We start from the raw sequence: 18512 nt of genomic DNA on the forward strand, positions 1-18512 counted from the left end.
ACGATATGCTCTTTTGAGGATATCGTGAATATCGTCAGTACTTTAAACAGCGACCAACTGCATGTTTTCATTTAAAAAAAAGCATAATTAGATGTGTATGAGTAGGTTTTACTGTAGCACAGTACATGAAACAATTAAAATCATTGTACTCGTAGTTGTTGATTAGCTTTTTGATGCATTTTGATGCTTCTAGCTTATCAAACCTCAGGAAAAAAATGGTCATTAAGTATTGTAGTGTGAAAAGTCTCACTTTTATTTGTTAATAAGATGCACAGTTGGCCCTGGTCAGTCAAACCAATGATGTAGCTCTAATAACCTTTGAACAGAATGTAGTTTTTGTTAAACAGCTTTATTTATTTATTTATTTATTTATTTATTTATTCATTTATTTTAACCATCACAGTAGTTACTACAGTCTTTTAAACTCACATCTTCCCTTGTAAATCAGTCTGTAATCAAAGTTTCATTTTGTTATCTCCCCCCTGTAATCCATCGTGGTGATCATCCATGGACAGAATCATAATATACATGTCTTTGTGTTCTTGCCTTAGAATAGTGCACTGTCCACAGGAGTTTATCAACAGTTCTTTTCAGTGAGAGAAGGGCTAAAATAGATGATGGACATGATCTGAAAATCCTGTTATTGTGTGGGCTGTTGCGCAGTAATGTTTCAAGAGGTCTGGCTTTAATCAGTACACATCATGAAAAGGAAAATGAGGATGGCTGGCATCTCTCCATACCTTCTGTCCATCCTTCTGTAGAGAGAACAGTGTCACTGTTTACATTTGGTGCCCAGAATCTTTTTTAGCATTCATATTTAACTAAAAATGATACAAAACTCACCTCTATAGTTGGAATGATGAGTCGCTCATTCCTGTTAAAGGACTCAATTTGCTTCATGTCTTCATCAGATAACTTAAAATTGAACACCTGGGTTGGAGGAAGGAAAGAAGTGCTACTTGCAATTAATAGTATATTAATAGTATAACCCAACACACAGGAATATAAATTATATATATATATATAAAAAAATATACTTTTAAAGTGTGAGCATATTCCGTTACAGATGGATTGCAATGGAATATGCTTGGAGCATTCAAAATAGTTTTCTCATAATCATAACCCATCATAGAGAATGCAGACACACTGATTCAGCCAATAAGCAGTAACAAGGCATAAATGTATACAATACAGAGGGCAATGATAAGCTAGACTTCTGATAACACTACTCATAACTCAGAGCTGAAGGCCTGTTTATATAATGTATTCAGAACGCATGAAAGGATTCAGCCCTCTTGAAAATGACAGGCTCTGGAGTACTGTTATACAGTCATATGCAAATGTTTGAACATCCCTGGTCAAACTGCATGTTTTGTTATATTTTTAAGTGAAAAGTTAAGACATCCTCTACAATGAACCAAAATAAATGGGGTGTTTTTCTGATCATTTCAGTGCACAATTTCTAATTTCTGCTTGGTTTAACATATCTGAGCAATTACACACACACACACACACACACACACTAAACTGCTTATCCTTCTGGGTCGCGGTGGGGTGCTGGAGCCTATCCCAGCTATCATTGGGCAGAAGGCATGATACACCCTGGACAGGTCTGAGCAATTACAATATATTGTAATTGCACACTCCTGCCTTCCGCCCGATGACAGCTGGGATAGGCTCCAGCACCCCACCGTGACCCAGAAGGATAAGCGGTTTAGATGATGTGTGTGTGTGAGTGTAATTGCACAGGCCACATTCAATGCTTATTTTCCTCCAAATATGTTAAATTCAGCAAATAAACCGTAATTGTGCATTAACCCCTTGAATGGCCATGGCTTACCAATGGGCCCAAAGTTTTATTACACACTTCTTAAGAGTAGCTCAGCCAGTTTGCATTGAAGTTCCTGTAGTTACTGAATAATAAGTCTTAATATGTAATAAGCCTGGGATTTTAAGGGGGTAGAGGATGTGTTAACTTATTTTCACTTAGAAAATAAACAAAATGCCAACCAAACTTTTGCATATAACTGTATCTTTGTCAGTGTGAGCTCATACTCTGACCCTAAGGTAGCCACCGCTGTCCTCCACATTTTAGTGTTTTTCCTGCTCTAACACACTCACTTCAACTCAGGAAGGCTGTTAATGAGCTCGTAAGTTGGATCAGGTGTGTTAGAGGAGGGATAACATTAACACCCCCCTCTGGTGCACTTGCAGGCCTGTGGTCCTCATTTGCGCATGCCCACAAGGACACAGAGCAGGACAGGGGTGTCCAGTTTTATCCACAAAGGGCCACTGTGGCTGCAGATTTTCATTCCAACAAAACAGGACCTCACAAGCTCACATGATGTTATTTGAAAACTGAGAGCGACTGATTAAACAAGTAAAATCAAGAATGCTCCATCTTCTTTAGAATAAAGACCTGCAGCCACATCAGCCCTTTCTGGATAAGATTGGACACACTTGGGGTAGCAACCCCCCCACTATGCACATTTTTGTGCCTTATATCATCTAGCTTACCTGATTCAACTCATTAACTAAACCAGCTCCTCGTGGGTTGGGTCAGGTGTGTGGAGAAAGAAAAACACAAAAAGGTGCAAAGCACAGGGTTGCCAGGACTGGGATCGGCCATAGGGTGTTCCATTTCTCTTTCTTTTGCTGTTCAAAGGGGCTCACGAGCCCCCTCTATGCTCCCTTTGTGTGGCCTTCGGCAACTCTGTGGTGGCATGCTACTCAAAATCCTTTGAGATAAAAGCTAGCATCAGTCAGAGTGGAGGGGTTTCTGTACAGCTGCCCGACTAACATGATGGAAAAGAAGATACTCTGGTGAGTTAAAATGCATTTGTTTATTAATTTACCTTGTCTTTGAGCTGCATTATGCTTGTAATCTATACTGAGTGAATGTAGATCAGCAGATGAGTTTATTGAAAAAAATATCGATTACGACTGATTTACCTTTAGTGGGAAAAGTACACGTATAATGTGTGCCATGCATGAGTCTGTCCCAAATGCATGCCGTCTACATTTCATATGCTGTTAATGTCACCAAAGTGTGGAGGCGAACTGCAAGACCTAGGGTGCCTTTTAGGACAGTGCCTAAAAGGTTCAGAGCAGAGGGCCTCCATGAACAGGATTGAGAACCAATGATGTTGCTATGGGTGGGGGGGCTGGGGATGCCTAGGCCACCTCACTATGGAACTAGAAACCCCTAGATTTCTGACCACTAAAGAAAAAATAATTGTCCACCAATGACACCAATGAAAACGTTAAAAAAAGAATCTCGCTCTTATAATAGCATGAACCCAAAGGTGCTGAGTATCTCGCATCCTCGTGTGACTGAGCTGTGCTAGTTTCTAGTGCAGGTTTAAACTTGCACAGTTATAGTGTTTTAAATGTTTTTGTTTGTTTGTTTACATTTTTAGCTTTAAAATTTCAGTGTTTTGTGTCAGGTTATGGTAGCTGCAATGTGGGAGGCCAGTTGGTAGTCAACCCTTACTATAGTGATGTCTCTAGGACATAATGTGTCCTGGCTATCCCCCCTCAACCTGTAGCCAAGCAACACCCCTACCCTGCCTCCCCACCACCCAAACATCTCTGGCACTAACTCTGCATTTTCAGACCTAAAGTAAGTTCCCTTTTTTCAGATATGTTAAAGAAAGTTAAGATACTCTATACAGAAATCTGAAATATGGCAATACATGGGTTTTAAATATATGACATATTTTAGCATATATGGACTTACAAGGTCTTACAGGGTTGGGATTTATCATAATACAAATATTGGGAGTACATATCAGAATACAGAAACAAAGTATCCGTATTCTGTCCAGGTTACATTTTATAAAGGCAGTAATTAGAATACAGTTACTTTTTACATTTTAAGAATACGTTTAGATTACCTACAAACTATATTGAAAAAATATATACCATCTTTAAAAGAAACACCATTAATGCTTGTTTATTAACTACTTTACAATCAGCGCAGTGTGTGAAGCTTCAGCTAAAGCCTGAGTAGACTGATAAACCAATGTGATGATCAGTTATTAATCTCAGCATTACTAAACGTTTTTAAAACATGACAGAACTTCATGAGTAAGAAGCTCAGCATCGGTGTTGTACTGGATTCGTGCATGTGTTTTGTGACGTAAGTTACCTACATATCATTAACTGAAAATCACACAGCTACCCACTTTATAGTCAAGTTTGCAAGGCTTTGTTATTAGGATGTGGGTTTGCTGGTTCATCAGACAGTAGTGGGATTATAGGAGCACCAGTGGACTGAAGCAGGCAATGACAGCTAAAATAATGTTGAGAATTTTGTAACTTCATTTAAATAAGTGATTTTTTATGAGCCATATTAACAGAAGAATTACACAAAAGAAAACTGTCAGCAGTAACAGTGAAAAACAATGCAAGTTAAATAAAATTACAACAGCAGAGTTTTCCTCATCTGCCTTATCAATATGTATTCTAGATGTATTCTGAATATGTCATTATTTATATATCGTAGTAGAATACATTATTGAATACATTTAGGACAGTGTGTTCAGTCATCACTACATTTTCAAACTATTCTGCCCAACACTGCCAGCTTATTTTTGTCACATATGGACATATATGCCAACTTATTTGAAGTTGAAATTTTCAGATATGGGGCATATTTATAATAATACATGATAGACAACATTATTCATATATGGAAGGCATATATTACTCTACATGTTATATAATAAAAAGTTTTTATGCATCTTTGTTTCTTCCACACACTTGCTAATGAAATGAACTCACTACATAACTAAACTCTAAATAGATGCACATTATATGCTATGCACTAAAAGCATTAAAGCATTAAAATAATGGACATATTGTTGCTGATACATTAAAATAATGTAATATTTAAGGGCAAACATAGTAACAATTAAAACCGTATTGGTATGTATACAACCATGCATCAGACATTTATGTGGGCTATGATTAATATGCATTAATTATGCATGTATGTTCAATATCTGATACTTAAATATATGTGCACAAATATATGCCTGACCCTTTGTGATATTTGTTCATACATGCCCAAGTTAGGTTTAACACCAAAGAAGCACACCGATGTCTAAAAAGCAAATGTTGAATGAACACTAACATCTCCATTTCTGATCAAATTTACTAAATATATGAATTTCGTAATAAAAAAAAAAAACAAAGCCATCTGTCTCTGCAGGCAAGAGAGAAAGTCGGCAGCAGAGATGAAATACCGTCAATGACCACAAGGGGGCGAGATGACTGAACCAAACGGAAATGGAATTCTGACCGGCAGGAAATGAAGGTGATTTGTGTTTACAGTTTTGAGAGGCGGTTTTGACGTATAATGTGAGGAATCATGTATAAACAATAATCCTATTACTGTAATAAAAAGATCCTCCAAACTATCATCACCGTATTTAGTCCATCGCTCACCTCAATGTTCTGTTTAATCCTGGATGGAGTGACGCTTTTAGGGATGCAGGTGACGCCTCTCTGCACGTGCCATCTAGACAACATAAAAACAGCTTAGCATGTTTTTATAAAACTACGTAAATATGAAAACCTGATGACGCTGAACAGTCTTAGCAGCACTGTTGGAGAGTCTTACTTTGTTTGCAGGTTAGAAAGGTAAACAGAGTAATTTGTTCTGCTGCTTTTGTCTGTATTTCTGCTAAAATGACAATTTTCCCACCTCTTTTTATACATTAGATGTGTACATATATGTAAATGAGACCTGTCCTGATTGGCTGTATGGCGTCTCGTTCAAAAAGCACTCAGTGGTGAAACACTGCTGACAACTTCAGGGTGAATGGGTGGGGCTAAACTGCTGTAGTCAGAATATGCAGATATATGTAAATGTCAGTGTTTTGATTTTTGATGACATCAAAGAAACGAATTCAAACTGGACTGTTTTTTCAGCTCGGTTTCCATATATGGACTGGAGAGTGTACAGGTTGTTTTGAAGCTTTAGCAATGTATACATGTTACATTAATCTCTTTGATTTAAAAAAGCTGATGAGTGTCATAAATATTGTCACCAGTATTTTTATGTTTGATATTGTTTTCATCAAAACATATAAAGGTTAATGTTTTGCAAACTTCCTTTCACCTGATGATAATCTGGGCTGGTGTCTTCTTGTAGCGGTCGGCCATAGCCACCACTCTTGGGTCATCCAGTAGCAGTGGTTCGCCGGGAGAAGCCCAGGGCCGGTCAGGAGAACCCAGCGGACTGTAAGCCGTCAGGACCAGCCCCCGACTCTGACAGTGAGACAGCAGCTGAGACTGGGTTAGGTACGGATGGCATTCCACCTTTGAAAGAGGGGAAAAATATTAACAGTTTTGGATGGGCAGAGGGGGAGAAGTGGGAAACTGTGCTCAGGTAACTGTTTCTTTAACAAAGCCCTGGCTTAGGTGGACTTCAGTGTCTGAATATAACTTTCTTAAATGGACCTTCTGGCCTACAACTAGAGTTTGGTAGGTTATTTGTCTTGTTTATGCAGTGCTCTGTAGCACAGCGTAGCATCCCTGAGCCTCATTGGTTTGACAGAATTCACAATTTCTTTAAATTTTCAAAAAGTTTGTCAGTGTTCTCTCACTACAGTACCCAGCATGCATTATGCAAATACATCACACAGGCATTGGGAATCCATGTGTTGTCAAGAATCCTGGCTGCTAGCCTAGCTACTGATCTGTAGTCTAATCAATAAACTCATACCTCGGTCCTCGAACAAAGTCGTAAAGAAACAAGGATTCTATCTTTATTCAGCACAAAATGCACGTGCAAGTCCATCCACCCCAAAAGCAGTTGCATTTTTTCTAAATTTCCACCCACCTTCAAGATCAGTCATAAGAAAGGAGCTTTCCTAATCTTTAAACTGGAAAACCTCACTCTAGTGCAGCGGTGCTGAGTCCTGGACCTGAGATATACCATCCTGGACAGTGCAGATCCAACACACCTGGCTCTAATACTCAGATGCTCTTGAAGGCCTTTATTACCTGGATCAGGTGTGTTTGATAAGGACCGGAGCTAAACTGTTCAGGGCAGTAGATCTGCAGTCCCTTTAACTACAATAGAACTGATCATGCTTAAAAGGGAGAGATGTAACCAGCCATCTAGCTATTTGGATGTTGTTGGCTAAACATGGTGAAATTAAGTATAAAAAGTTAATCAGTTTTTAGAGGAAACTATGGCTCAAAGAAAGTTTACAAGTGGATGCCTTCAGTTTGTTACAAAAAAAGATGGATCTAAGGCAAACCCCACTGGTTTCTGTATTCAGATTTAGAGGACATATTTGTTGTAAATGTTTGCAGGTGCGTCCTGTTTGAAAGTAATGAATGAAACTGCAGTGACTTCATTTCCATCAAGATGCACATGCCCTCAGCCCAGCCACTCTCATGCTCAAAGCTAGACTGTATTAACAATACCTGGTTAACCACTGGTCTGTGCTTTCCAAAGCTGAGAATGTCATCAATCTGTCTGGCGTTAAAATTAGACAGGCCGATGGCTCTGACCAGCCCCTGGTCCACCAGTTTCTCCATCACTGCCCATGTGTCCCTGTAATGGGTATCTGCATAGCGGATAGTGCCATCAGCTCTCCTGGGCATTAACTCAGCTCCTCTTCTGAAAGCAACAGAGGACAGGAGCCTCCACGTTATTGCACAACATTTATGGCTTTAAGGATGAAATTGTAGAGTAAATCTCTTAGCAAACAAGTAGTGCCAGTAGAGGCACTGCAGCCTATTGAAAGAGTTGGAGAGACACAACAGGCCTCAAAGAAGACACATAAGAATTTCCTGATCTAAAAATGAACGTTCCTATAGCTCACCCAGGAATCAGGATATATTTTAACAAATTGTTTAATTTTAGGGTTTGAACTGTGGAAACCCAAAAATAATGAAGATAAATAATAACAAAATGTAATAATAAAGTAGGACTGAATACAGAGACGAATGAAGATACAGTGAGTGAAAATTTAATTTTTAAAAATATTTCCTAAAATGTGCAAACAGTCGATAAAATAAATAAAAAAAATTACTCTGCATTATTCAATTATTTATCATTTACTGGATATTTATTTTTCAACTTTTTACTTTTCCCATTTACATTTTCCACGTATATGGTAATGAGTGGGCATGTCTTAAATGCCTGGTTGGTATCTAATACTTTAATGGCAAGTAATATATATATATATATATATATATATATATATATATATTCTCATAGTTTCTATGCTTTTTTTAAACATCAGCTCATTTAATGAAAGTCATTATAAAATCACATATTCAGTAATATAATGCTGAGTATTCACCTGTGGTTTTAATCAAAGTTACTGTAAACATGCGATAGAGAGTTCCTTCTAGTGTAGCTTCTTGGCGACTTGCGTCCTAATAGCACTCCCTACTGGAGAAACTTCAGACTGCAAGCGATTTCTAAAGCCATGACTATCCGCACATATTACACTGCTCACTTAGTAAAAGATTAAGGCCCAATCCCATATCTTCTTTTACCCCTACCCCTTGTTTGAGTGTCACCCTAACCCCTTGGAACTGAGTTACAAGGGGTAGTGGTTAAAATCTTGCCCTACGAAATGGGACAACCCTCAAAAAAATAAACAAAAAACATCGCTTCATTAACAGGCTACTAGCACTGCTCTGCAGGCGACCCAGCGTGTCTTCAGTGATAGCAGAGAAGGGAGAAGTTCAGCAACATCACCGCTGGGCTTTAGTTACATTTAGGCTATCAAATGCTTTCAAAGAGAGGGAATAAGACAATCATTTATTATCACCCACTCCAATTATTTGCTGATACGAAGCTGAAGTCATCTATTCGCTAGCTTCTTGTTCGAATTTTCCCATTCCACCTTAAATGGTGCAGCAGTTACATTCTGGCGCTCCTGGCGTCAATACTGCCGGACTATTTAAGGTGGAATTGGAAAGTTAGCTAGCTACTGAGAAATTAGCATGCTATTAGCGATTTTTTGTGCTTGTTATGAAGAAAACGACCATAATACATTGAAACGACATTAAGCTAAGATAATACAATAGTTATCGTAATTTTTTAACGGAGAAAATTCTCACATTTGTGGGTTTCTTCGGTCGCTCGCGCAGCCATCTTGCCGGTTATTCTTTTTTCATAACACTCCGTTTGGAGTGTGCCTCTGAAAAATCTCCGTTTGTAGGGCCATGTAGCCCTAACACTTCGCCCTACCCCTTCGCCTTCTATCTCAACTAAAATTGGGACACCTTAACCCTAGACGTGAACGCGCAAAACAGAGGGCTAAGGGCTAAGTGGTAGGGGCAAGGGGTGAATGGGATTGGGCCTAAGTGTTTTCTATCGGTCTAGCCAAGTCACTGGTATTATAAAATTACAATTTCCATAATTTAACTTTTTGAAACCACCAGGATTCTTCATGTATGGAAAATCCTGCAGATGTTTCTCAGATGGTAAATCACACTGGGAAACGTGCAGCAGGGACAGTGCTGAATTTATTCTACCTGGAAAAAAAAATTAACGGCTTTTAAAGGCCATATTTAATATTATTTAATAATATTTGTTACTATTTTCTGATCCTGTTTCCCAATCAGAGGAATTTTCTCTACTTCCAGAGCTCCACGGCTAGACCTAACTTAGCTGGTCTAGGGTAAAACCTAGTCACTTTAGCTGGGTTGTTGTACTGCAACTGCACTCACACTGTCACAAGCTGAAGTTCCAAAGCACATCAGCATTTATTCTTGGTTCCATGTACTCAAGTTAAACTTGAAAATGTAAGTAGAAGGGGGGACAGCTGTGTGGTAGGTAAAGCTAGCATTACGGTGTCTATTGTGCCTACAGTTTCCCAGCACAGTAGTTCTTGCCTTTTAAGCATTGTCATTAGGTTACATATCAATCACTTTAGGCCTCATTAAAGTAGTAGTCCAGCATATGAAGTGTCACGTTCCCCATGCTCTTCATGCCTGTAATAGTTGTGTTAACTACTATTAAAAACTGCACCAAAAAGCATGTCATTATCCATCTCTGGGAAACTTTAGCAGCATCAATTTAATTAAAAAAACATGAGATGTAAGAAGGTGTGCTTTATTAATAATGCACTTGTTAATATGCAGATAGGGACAGCAAAATAACACTATACAGCGATTACTGCACTGCCACAATGGCTGTATGCTGACCACATTATAAACACATGAAAGTTCAACAGGATTTTCTCGCCAACAATTGGTCGTTTTTGGTGTGTTGATAATGCAAGTAAGTTTAGCTGCCCAGAGCCAAAGTGCATGTTAAGTTGTAGGCTAGTGACGAGAGGCATAATATTGGTTTTAATATGAAAAAAGTACTTATCTTCTACTCCCAAGTGATGGAAACAGTAAATCTTTAAGGGCATTTATCTTACGTTCATTTGAATATATTCGAGAAACTTACTCGAATGCCATTGGCCAGTGCATGAGATACAGGTCCAGGTAGTTAAGCTTGAGATCAGATAAAGTCTTCTTACAAGCTGCCTCCACATCATCAGGGTGGTGCTTGGTGTTCCACAACTTAGAGGTCACAAACACATCTTCTCGTCTCAGCAGCTGGAGATAAAACATAAAATACAGAGTAATTATGCAGTTTTGATGGGTATTAGAAAATTAAAATAGACCAAAACCAAGAAAATAAATCTGTATTTTTTTTTCCAAATAGTCTAATTCACTATGCTTTACCTTGGCAATCGTCTATACCGGCAAGAATGCACATCACTGACAACAGCAATTTACCTTTCCTGGCCCAACCCGCTCAGCTATGGCCTGGCCAACCTCATGCTCATTACTGTAGGCCGCAGCACAATCAATGTGCCTGTAGCCAGAGTCCAGTGCAGCTAGCACAGCCTGCTTCACCTAAAAAAAAAAAAACATTGGGACAATGCTTTTAGAATACTTACCAACTAAACAAAAAAAGTACAATATAAAAAAGAAACAAACCAATGCCTGTTCATCAACTGTGTTAAAATCAGCGCATAACATAGCTGACTAGACCAACTCTAGAGGATCTCAATTAACAGCTTCTTTACGAACACTGAAGTTCCTGCTGAAGTCTGAGTAGACTGATCAATCAATGTGATGATCAGTTATTAGTCTCAGTATTACTGAGCTCTGCTAAAACCTGAGTAGACTGATAAATCAGTGATGATCAGTTATTAATCTGTGTTACTGAGCTCTGCTAAAGCCTGAGTAGACTGATAAATCAATGTGATGATCTGTTATTAATCTGTGTTACTGAGCACCGAGAAGTCACTCTGAATAAGAGCCTCTGCTGAATGCTGCAGATGTAAATGTACTGTGTCAAAACCTATGATTTACAGTGGTTTTTATTGTGCATTTTTCCATTTTCCTGCACTAAATCAAATTAACAAGGATAAAATATGCTCTCTTTGTAATGAAACATGAGTTGGTCTACTAAAGATGTAATAATCTTAGAAAAGTATATATATTTATGATGATGATATCATAATGCCAACCGCTAAGTGTATGTGTAAAAGGTTAAATGTTTCTGTTGTTAGATTTTCCACAATCAGCCACATTTCCAAAAGCTCTCTTTTTTAATTCTGCTTATAAAAAGTAAAGACTTGCATGGTCTCAAGACATCATTGCAGGACATAAATTTGTAACTAGATCTGGTTAATCTGTTAATGGTTGATTCTGGAACCTCTAATTCTGGTAGTCTTGTGATAGTGAGACTGTATGTACACACACACACACACACACACACACCTGTCCTGGTGCACTTTTCCACGTTCCCAAGCCCACAACCGGCATCTGCAGACCATTGTTGAGCGTCATGGTGGTTGAAGCCATTGTTCTTTTCTCTTGGTCAGGAAATTGAGTGAAGTACCTTCTGCTGCAAAAAAATGAGACATCTTGAAAAAACCACCTGCCCTAAAATATTGTTTATGCTGTGTAAAGCTGGTCCTGAATTTAGAGCTAGGGTGTAAAACTAGTCCTGAGACTATTTCAGAAGTTTCTATAAAATCAAATAGTATTTTTTGGAGGGATTTCTATTGGTGTGAATGACACAGGGTGCTTACTCATAATGACTTTGTCACCAGTTACATATTGACATTCTCTTTACTTATGAACTAACACTGTGTCTACAGCATTACATTGCGTTATGATTCATTAACTTAGTATACAGAACTGCGCAAAGGTCAGAGACTGACCTTCATTTAATTTCTAATCAAAACAGTCATTAAGTATAAGTTATTTTTTCAGAAAACAAAGATGCTGGTGTTCTCAAATCCATAGACTGGCCACCCCAGAGCACGGACCTCATCACTGAATATGTTTGGGACTACTTGGATTGAGAGAAGCAGAAATTGTAACCAGCTTCTAAGACTGAATAATCGCAAGCCTCTAGACAGATAATTTAGCTTGACTCAAGCATATTTCCTAAAATAAACAAAATTATCTGTAAATATAATGAGAAGTTCACTCAATAAAATTTAAAACAAGTAGAAAATGTCTAGAAATAAGTTAAATGATATTATAAAAAGCTTACAACAATCACAAAATAAGAATTATTAGCTATATCGACTAGACTTAAGACGATATCGCTCACCAAGATACTATTTTTTTCAAGTGTAAATATATGTTTTTAGCTTTTTTCCTGAAGCTGAAAAATGAGTATCTTGTTCTTAATGGCAGTTTTGACTGATAAATAATTAAATAAGCAAAAGGGTTGTCTCAGACTTTAGCACAGTATGATAATTGAAATCTTAGACAAGCATTTAGGTTTAACAGTGCACACTAGTGTCTCCTTTGGAGACCATCAATTCATTGCTTGATGTGTGAATTAAACGGCCACCTACCATAGAAACATCGTGCAAGAAAGGAAGGAAAGATATTTGATGGACATCCTGACAGACAGATTGCTGATTGACCTTCTAAAATTAGCTTGTAGAAATTGCGTCTTAATGGTCGATAAGCGACTTCATATGTTCAGATGGATGTGCAATTAATTTGAACAATTTGACAAGCTTGGTCAGGGTTAGCTGTGGCTAATATTACAACTCGGCACGTTATACAGCTACCTTGTTGCTAACTAACAAAGGTTTTATGCATAAAGGCCTAATATTGATTAAAACACAGTAAATACACAGCGACTGTGTACTGGTTAAGAGCCAACATTGGGTACCTCAGGATATGACCATCCATATCAGAGTAATGACACAGCTGACTCATCATATAGAAAATAGGTTTTCACGCTGCCTTCATATCACTGAATTAAGTGATGTGGGTCATTTTTGCCTGACTTTGTAAGTAGGACATAATTTCATGCTACAGCTAAGCACATTTCAAAGATATGGCTTTAGGCTACCACACATACAAAGACATGATGCACTTATCCCTACAGGCATAAACAAATAGTGTATTTTTAGAGGGCACAGGCTTATTTTCTTAGGTTAAACATCTTCAGTTTTGGTTTGCTGACATACATTTATGCGTTGCATATAATCATGTATTGCTTACCTTCTGAGTTGCTCCTGTTTCAAAATGATTCTCTTTAGCACACAAAGCATAACGTAACAGAGGTCAAAGTCTTCCTTTATTCATTACCCGAAGGGAAGGGAAATATCCAGAATAGAACAGATATAGCTAGTGGGCAGCAGCATAGCCTACATAAAGATATAGATAGGGACACTCTCTGAATGCAATTCATGTCTTCTTTATTTTTTACTTTCCATGCTAAAGTTGCACTGGTTGCACTGGGCTCTGCTGTTGAAATTTTATTTAATTCGCACTGCTTTTTGCTGTTACTGCCAGTAGTTTTCTTAATGCGATTCTTCTGGTAATGTTTCATTAAAAAATCACTTATTTAAATAAAGTTGCAAAATTCTCAACATTATTTTAGCTCTCAATGCCTGCATCAGTCCACTGCTGCTCCCATAATTCCCACTGCCGTCTGATGAACTAAACAAACAGTTTGCCATAATCCAGTAACTTGGTAAATTTGACTATAAAGTGGGCACCTGTGTGATTTTCAGTTAGTGATGTATGTAACTTGCCATGAAACACAAGCACGAGTCCTGCACAGCACTAATGCTAATCTTATTACTCCTGAAAATATCACCTACATAACTGATGATCACATTGATTTATCAGTTTACTCAGGCTTTAGCAAAGCTCAATAACACTGAGATTAGTAACTGACCATCACATCGATCAGGCTTGTTGTATTATTCTTAGAAACACTGAGAATAATACAACAAGCCTGCAGAGGGTGCTCAATAGAGCTGGGTCTAGTTACAACTTACACATGAAAGAAATCAATTTTATATTTTTATATGTGTTGTAGAGTAGTGTAGCGCTATCTACATTCTGATAACCGTGACTGTACACATACGCATGTAGAAGGTCTACAGGATTTATAATGGATCATCTGCTGATGAGCACAGGTCATCTTACTAGGTCAGGGGTCACCAATCTTATCTGCAAAGGGCCAGTGCGGCAGCATTCCAACTAAGCTGGAGCACACAACTGACCAAACGTTTGAAGACTGAGACCAACTGATTAAACAAGTGGAATTGGAATTGATTGGAATAGAAACCTGCTGCAACACCGGCCCTTTGTTCGGTGAACGCTGTTTTAGGTCAACATACCGCAGATATTCCAACTAATCATGAACTCAGTAGTGTGTTATTGTAATATGCGCGTATCAAAAAAGCGCAGTGTTCTGCTTAAACACTTTATTTAAAGGGGAATTTCACTCAAAATGTATATACAGTTTACTCACTGAAATGTAAACTGTGAAAGAAGTCATTCAGAGTGGTTTGACGTGAAATATTTGACTGTAGAGAAAATAACCAACTGGGAGTTGCAATGTTTACAGTGCAAATATAGCCATTTTATCCACTATATAAAATCACCAGTGAACCTACATGTATCTATTTGTAATGCTGATGGTAAAAAAGTGGTAAATCTGGAAATAAAGTTTTCTTTGGAAACTATTTTGACTTACAATACCTTACATATACCTCTCTACCATGAATGGATTTAAAAATATTTTTTAGTCCAAAAACGTACCTATACAATACCGTACAACAGTGTCTCAGCATCAGGCAGCGTATTTCATGTAATAACTTAAAGCTTTCAAAGGCTTTAAATTCTTCAGACGTCTTGTTCCTATCACCACCATTGTGAACAATTCTGACTTGGTAAGTTTCTTTAGAACAGATTTCTTGTCAAACCACTCTGAATGACTTTGTTTACATCTTAATGATTTCAGTACACTGACATTTTGAAATATCAGTGTGGACCTATTCTTTAAGCCCCATCCACAAATGTTCTTCACACTGTTCAAGACATTGCGAAGAACAGCTGCTGATTTATGCTGTTTTAAGCGTTTAATAGCTCAGCACCTCTATCACTCAGCCATATTGCCAGCATAATTCTGTGTAGCGCAATAGAGCCTGAGGTGCATTCGTAGACACTCAGGTCCAGCACTCATACCTCTCCAGGTCTCTCCTGCCAAACAAATAGAGAGGCTGGCTTTCCATAACTGCTCCAAGTGCTGTGACATGACAGTGAGCTGTACACAAGGCCCGCTTGACTTCCCTTATGTGGTCAGGCAAGCTCACTGTCTTAGTCATCCCTCATGGGGAAAAACACCCTGCAGGAACATTCTAGAGAACGGTTTGAGTTTATATGACTGTCTAGCGATTTCACCTTTTACTTCCACAGCACTGTTATGTTTGTATCGTCAGTTATGCCTATGATAAAGCTATATTATATTCCTAAATAACGTAAACTCATATAGACACTATATTATGAACATATTATGAATATATGATAATATATTCCACCTACATATTTATCCCAGTTGCAATGCTCACTTAAAAGCAGACTCATGAATCATTTTAAAGGGGAATTGCAGTGATTTTTCAAAATCTCTGCATAGTTAAATTACTGGAATGTGAACAAAGGCATTTAATGTGGTTTGATGTCCAGTGGGGCATTATAGAGATAATAACTGGCTCAGATTTCTTTACAGTGATGGTGATAGGAACCAGGGGTCTCAATGTCTTCAGCACAAATACAGTCAATTTAATCGGTATCCAAAATAACCAGAGAACCTATACCAGTTCTTCAAGGGTCGGTAGCACTTTGGTCTGCTTACTGTGAGCTAATGTATAAACTCACAAACACACTGACAAGCCATAACATTAAAACCACCTCCTTGTTTCTACCCTCATTTTGTCAGCTCCACTTACCATATAGATGCACTTTATGGTTCTACAATTACAGACTGTTATTTTGTATACTTTGTTAGCCCCCTTTTACCCTGTTCTTCAATGGTCACGGCCCCCACAGGACCACCACAGAGCAGGTATCATTTGGGTGGTGGATCATTCTCAGCACTGAAGTGACACTGATGTGGTGGCGGTGTGTTAGTGTGTGTTGTGCTGGTACAAGTAGATCCGACACAGCAGTGCTGCTGGAGTTTTTGAACACTGTGTCTACACACTGTCCACTCTATTACACATACCTACCTTGTTGGTCAAACTTGTGGATGTAAAGTCAGAGACAGTAGCTCATCTGTTGCTTCACAGTTTGTGTTGGTCATCCTCTAGTTCTTCATCAGGGGTCACAGGACACTGTTGGCTAGATATTTTTGGTTGGTGGACTATTCTCAGTCCAGCAGTGACACTGAGGTGATCCACTTGTAAAACTATGGTAAAACAATGTCGATGCATTTCAGTCCATTTCATGTAATGACTTTGTGATGTAGCTTTTAAAGGCATTAAAGTCTTCAGACGTCTGGTTCCTATCACCACCACTATGAACAATTATGACTCCATTAAGTTTCTCTAGAACAAAGTATTTCACATCAAACCATTTGGTTTACATCTTATGCTTGTTTTAAAAAATCTGTCCATTTCCCCTTTAATGCAATGAATTTCATCACAAGATGGCAGTCAAGATTCTGATTTATTAAATTTCTAAAGCCAGTGCAGTATGTGAGCACAAGGAGAGCAGTGCACGTGTGCTGGTGAAAACGTGCCCTCTGATTTCAGCCCAGTTCAAACTGCACTCGAGCAAAAATTCATTATGACAACTTGAGTTGTAATTAAAGGCTCTTTGATAATCACCAACTTAAACAGCTCAATCAAATCGCAGTCACAAGAAATGGCAGTAAAGCTCTGAAGCCACAGCATTACCATACCCTCTACCACATAACGGTGTGCTATTGTGAACTGTCATGCAGTTTAATAGAAGCTGTCAGCAGGTTTACCAGCGGATTCCAGCACACTGCTTTTTTTTCACTGCAGGGTATCAGCAACGAGTAGAGAGAATGTTCTGGAACTTGGCACCCACAGTGGACTGGCCTTTAGGAATTGGACTATGCCCAGAGCAGAGCTGATTCACTGTCAAAGACACAGGCCTGCAGCTCTGTGTTATTGTAATCGCAGGTTTGCTGCAAGCTTCTAAGTTCCTGCTTCTAAATGTGCTTCGCACAGTGGTCAGTAAACAAACTCTCAGTTCAAGTTCTCTCTGAAGTTGCGTCTTCTCTGAAAGTCACTGAAAGTGTTTGCTGGAAATCTACGTAATCCCCCATCTCAGGATCTCAGGGTCCTAATGGAAGGCATGACATCATGCATACCATTCACACATTCCTAACAGCCCCATTAATCATGTTTTGGGAACAGATTCCTTTTTAGGCTGTTTGAGTAGCAAAAAATCATGACGTTTTTTCATATTTCTCTGCTGATGAAACCAGCACAGACCAGAATGACTTCCATGCCGGTCTAAGCTGGTTTATGCTGGTTTATGTTGGTCTGGTTTAGCTGGTCACCCAACATGGTCATGATGGTTGGCTTGCATACCATCAGCATCCAAAACACAACATATGCTGGTTTTGCTGGTGACCAGCCATGCTTAGAAAGATCTCCAGAAAAAAGTTGGGTTTGCTATGGTATTGTTTCATGCTTATTCTATTGTCACGGTACATTTTTGATGATGCTGTAATGCCCCACTAGAGAGACCAACATAGACCATAGCTGGTCACCAGCAAAAAGCAGCATATTATTGCTAAAAAAAAAGCAAAAAACAAGTATCTAAATTTTTAATATATTTTTTTTTATTTACACATCATTTGAGCACAGCAGCTGCCCTTATGATGAATGGAAAATAGAAAACAAAATCTTTACATTAACTTGCATTAAATTTAAAGAATTAAAGTTTTTGTGTTCTCCTGTAAAGTTGCAATTTTTGAGATTTAGAGTTTTTTTTTTTTTCTTTTTTCTTTTTGACAGCGATGATATGTTGTGTTTTGGATGCTTGTAAGCTGGTCAGCAGCAATGAAAGCTGTTATGCTGATCATTACCAAAATCAGCATACGTTGTGTTTTAGATGCTGGTATGCTGGTCAACCAGCATGACAATGCTGGGTGAGCAGCTAAGCCAGCAAAAGACCAGCATAGACCAGGAATTTATGCTGGTTTAAGCTGTTTTTCTTAGCAGGGT

At 38.4% G+C, this 18512-nt stretch overlaps 1 protein-coding gene across 2 annotated transcripts; it reads right to left on the reverse strand.

Moving 5' to 3' along the window:
* Positions 1-330: 330 nt before the first annotated feature.
* On the reverse strand, positions 331-13645 carry akr1a1a (aldo-keto reductase family 1, member A1a (aldehyde reductase)). 2 transcript variants are annotated; one of them, XM_036599050.1, is made up of 9 exons: positions 13519-13645; positions 11764-11890; positions 10771-10890; positions 10436-10587; positions 7444-7639; positions 6128-6327; positions 5452-5524; positions 844-930; positions 331-755 (listed from the first exon to the last, which is right to left on the reverse strand). In XM_036599050.1, the coding sequence occupies exons 1-9, from the start codon at positions 13566-13568 to the stop codon at positions 690-692; spliced, it is 1071 nt and encodes a 356-aa protein (XP_036454943.1). In that variant the 5' UTR covers positions 13569-13645; the 3' UTR covers positions 331-689. The 2 variants fall into 2 exon arrangements, with proteins under 2 accessions (XP_036454943.1, XP_036454944.1); XM_036599051.1 differs by having other exon boundaries at positions 11764-11887; positions 13519-13615.
* Positions 13646-18512: the final 4867 nt, after the last annotated feature.

The sequence above is a fragment of the Colossoma macropomum genome, unplaced genomic scaffold, assembly GCF_904425465.1.
Source record: "Colossoma macropomum unplaced genomic scaffold, Colossoma_macropomum, whole genome shotgun sequence".
In the NCBI taxonomy this organism is placed as follows: domain Eukaryota; kingdom Metazoa; phylum Chordata; class Actinopteri; order Characiformes; family Serrasalmidae; genus Colossoma; species Colossoma macropomum.

Coding starts and splice junctions, on each gene's coding strand:
- akr1a1a (XM_036599050.1), bottom strand. CDS start 13,568: ATGCTTTGTGTGCTAAAGAGAATCATTTTGAAACAGGAGCAACTCAGA. Junction 11,891..13,518: donor AAACAGGAGCAACTCAGAAG/GTAAGCAATACA, acceptor ATTTTTTTGCAG/CAGAAGGTACTTCACTCAAT. Junction 10,588..10,770: donor AGCGGGTTGGGCCAGGAAAG/GTAAATTGCTGT, acceptor TTTTATCTCCAG/CTGCTGAGACGAGAAGATGT.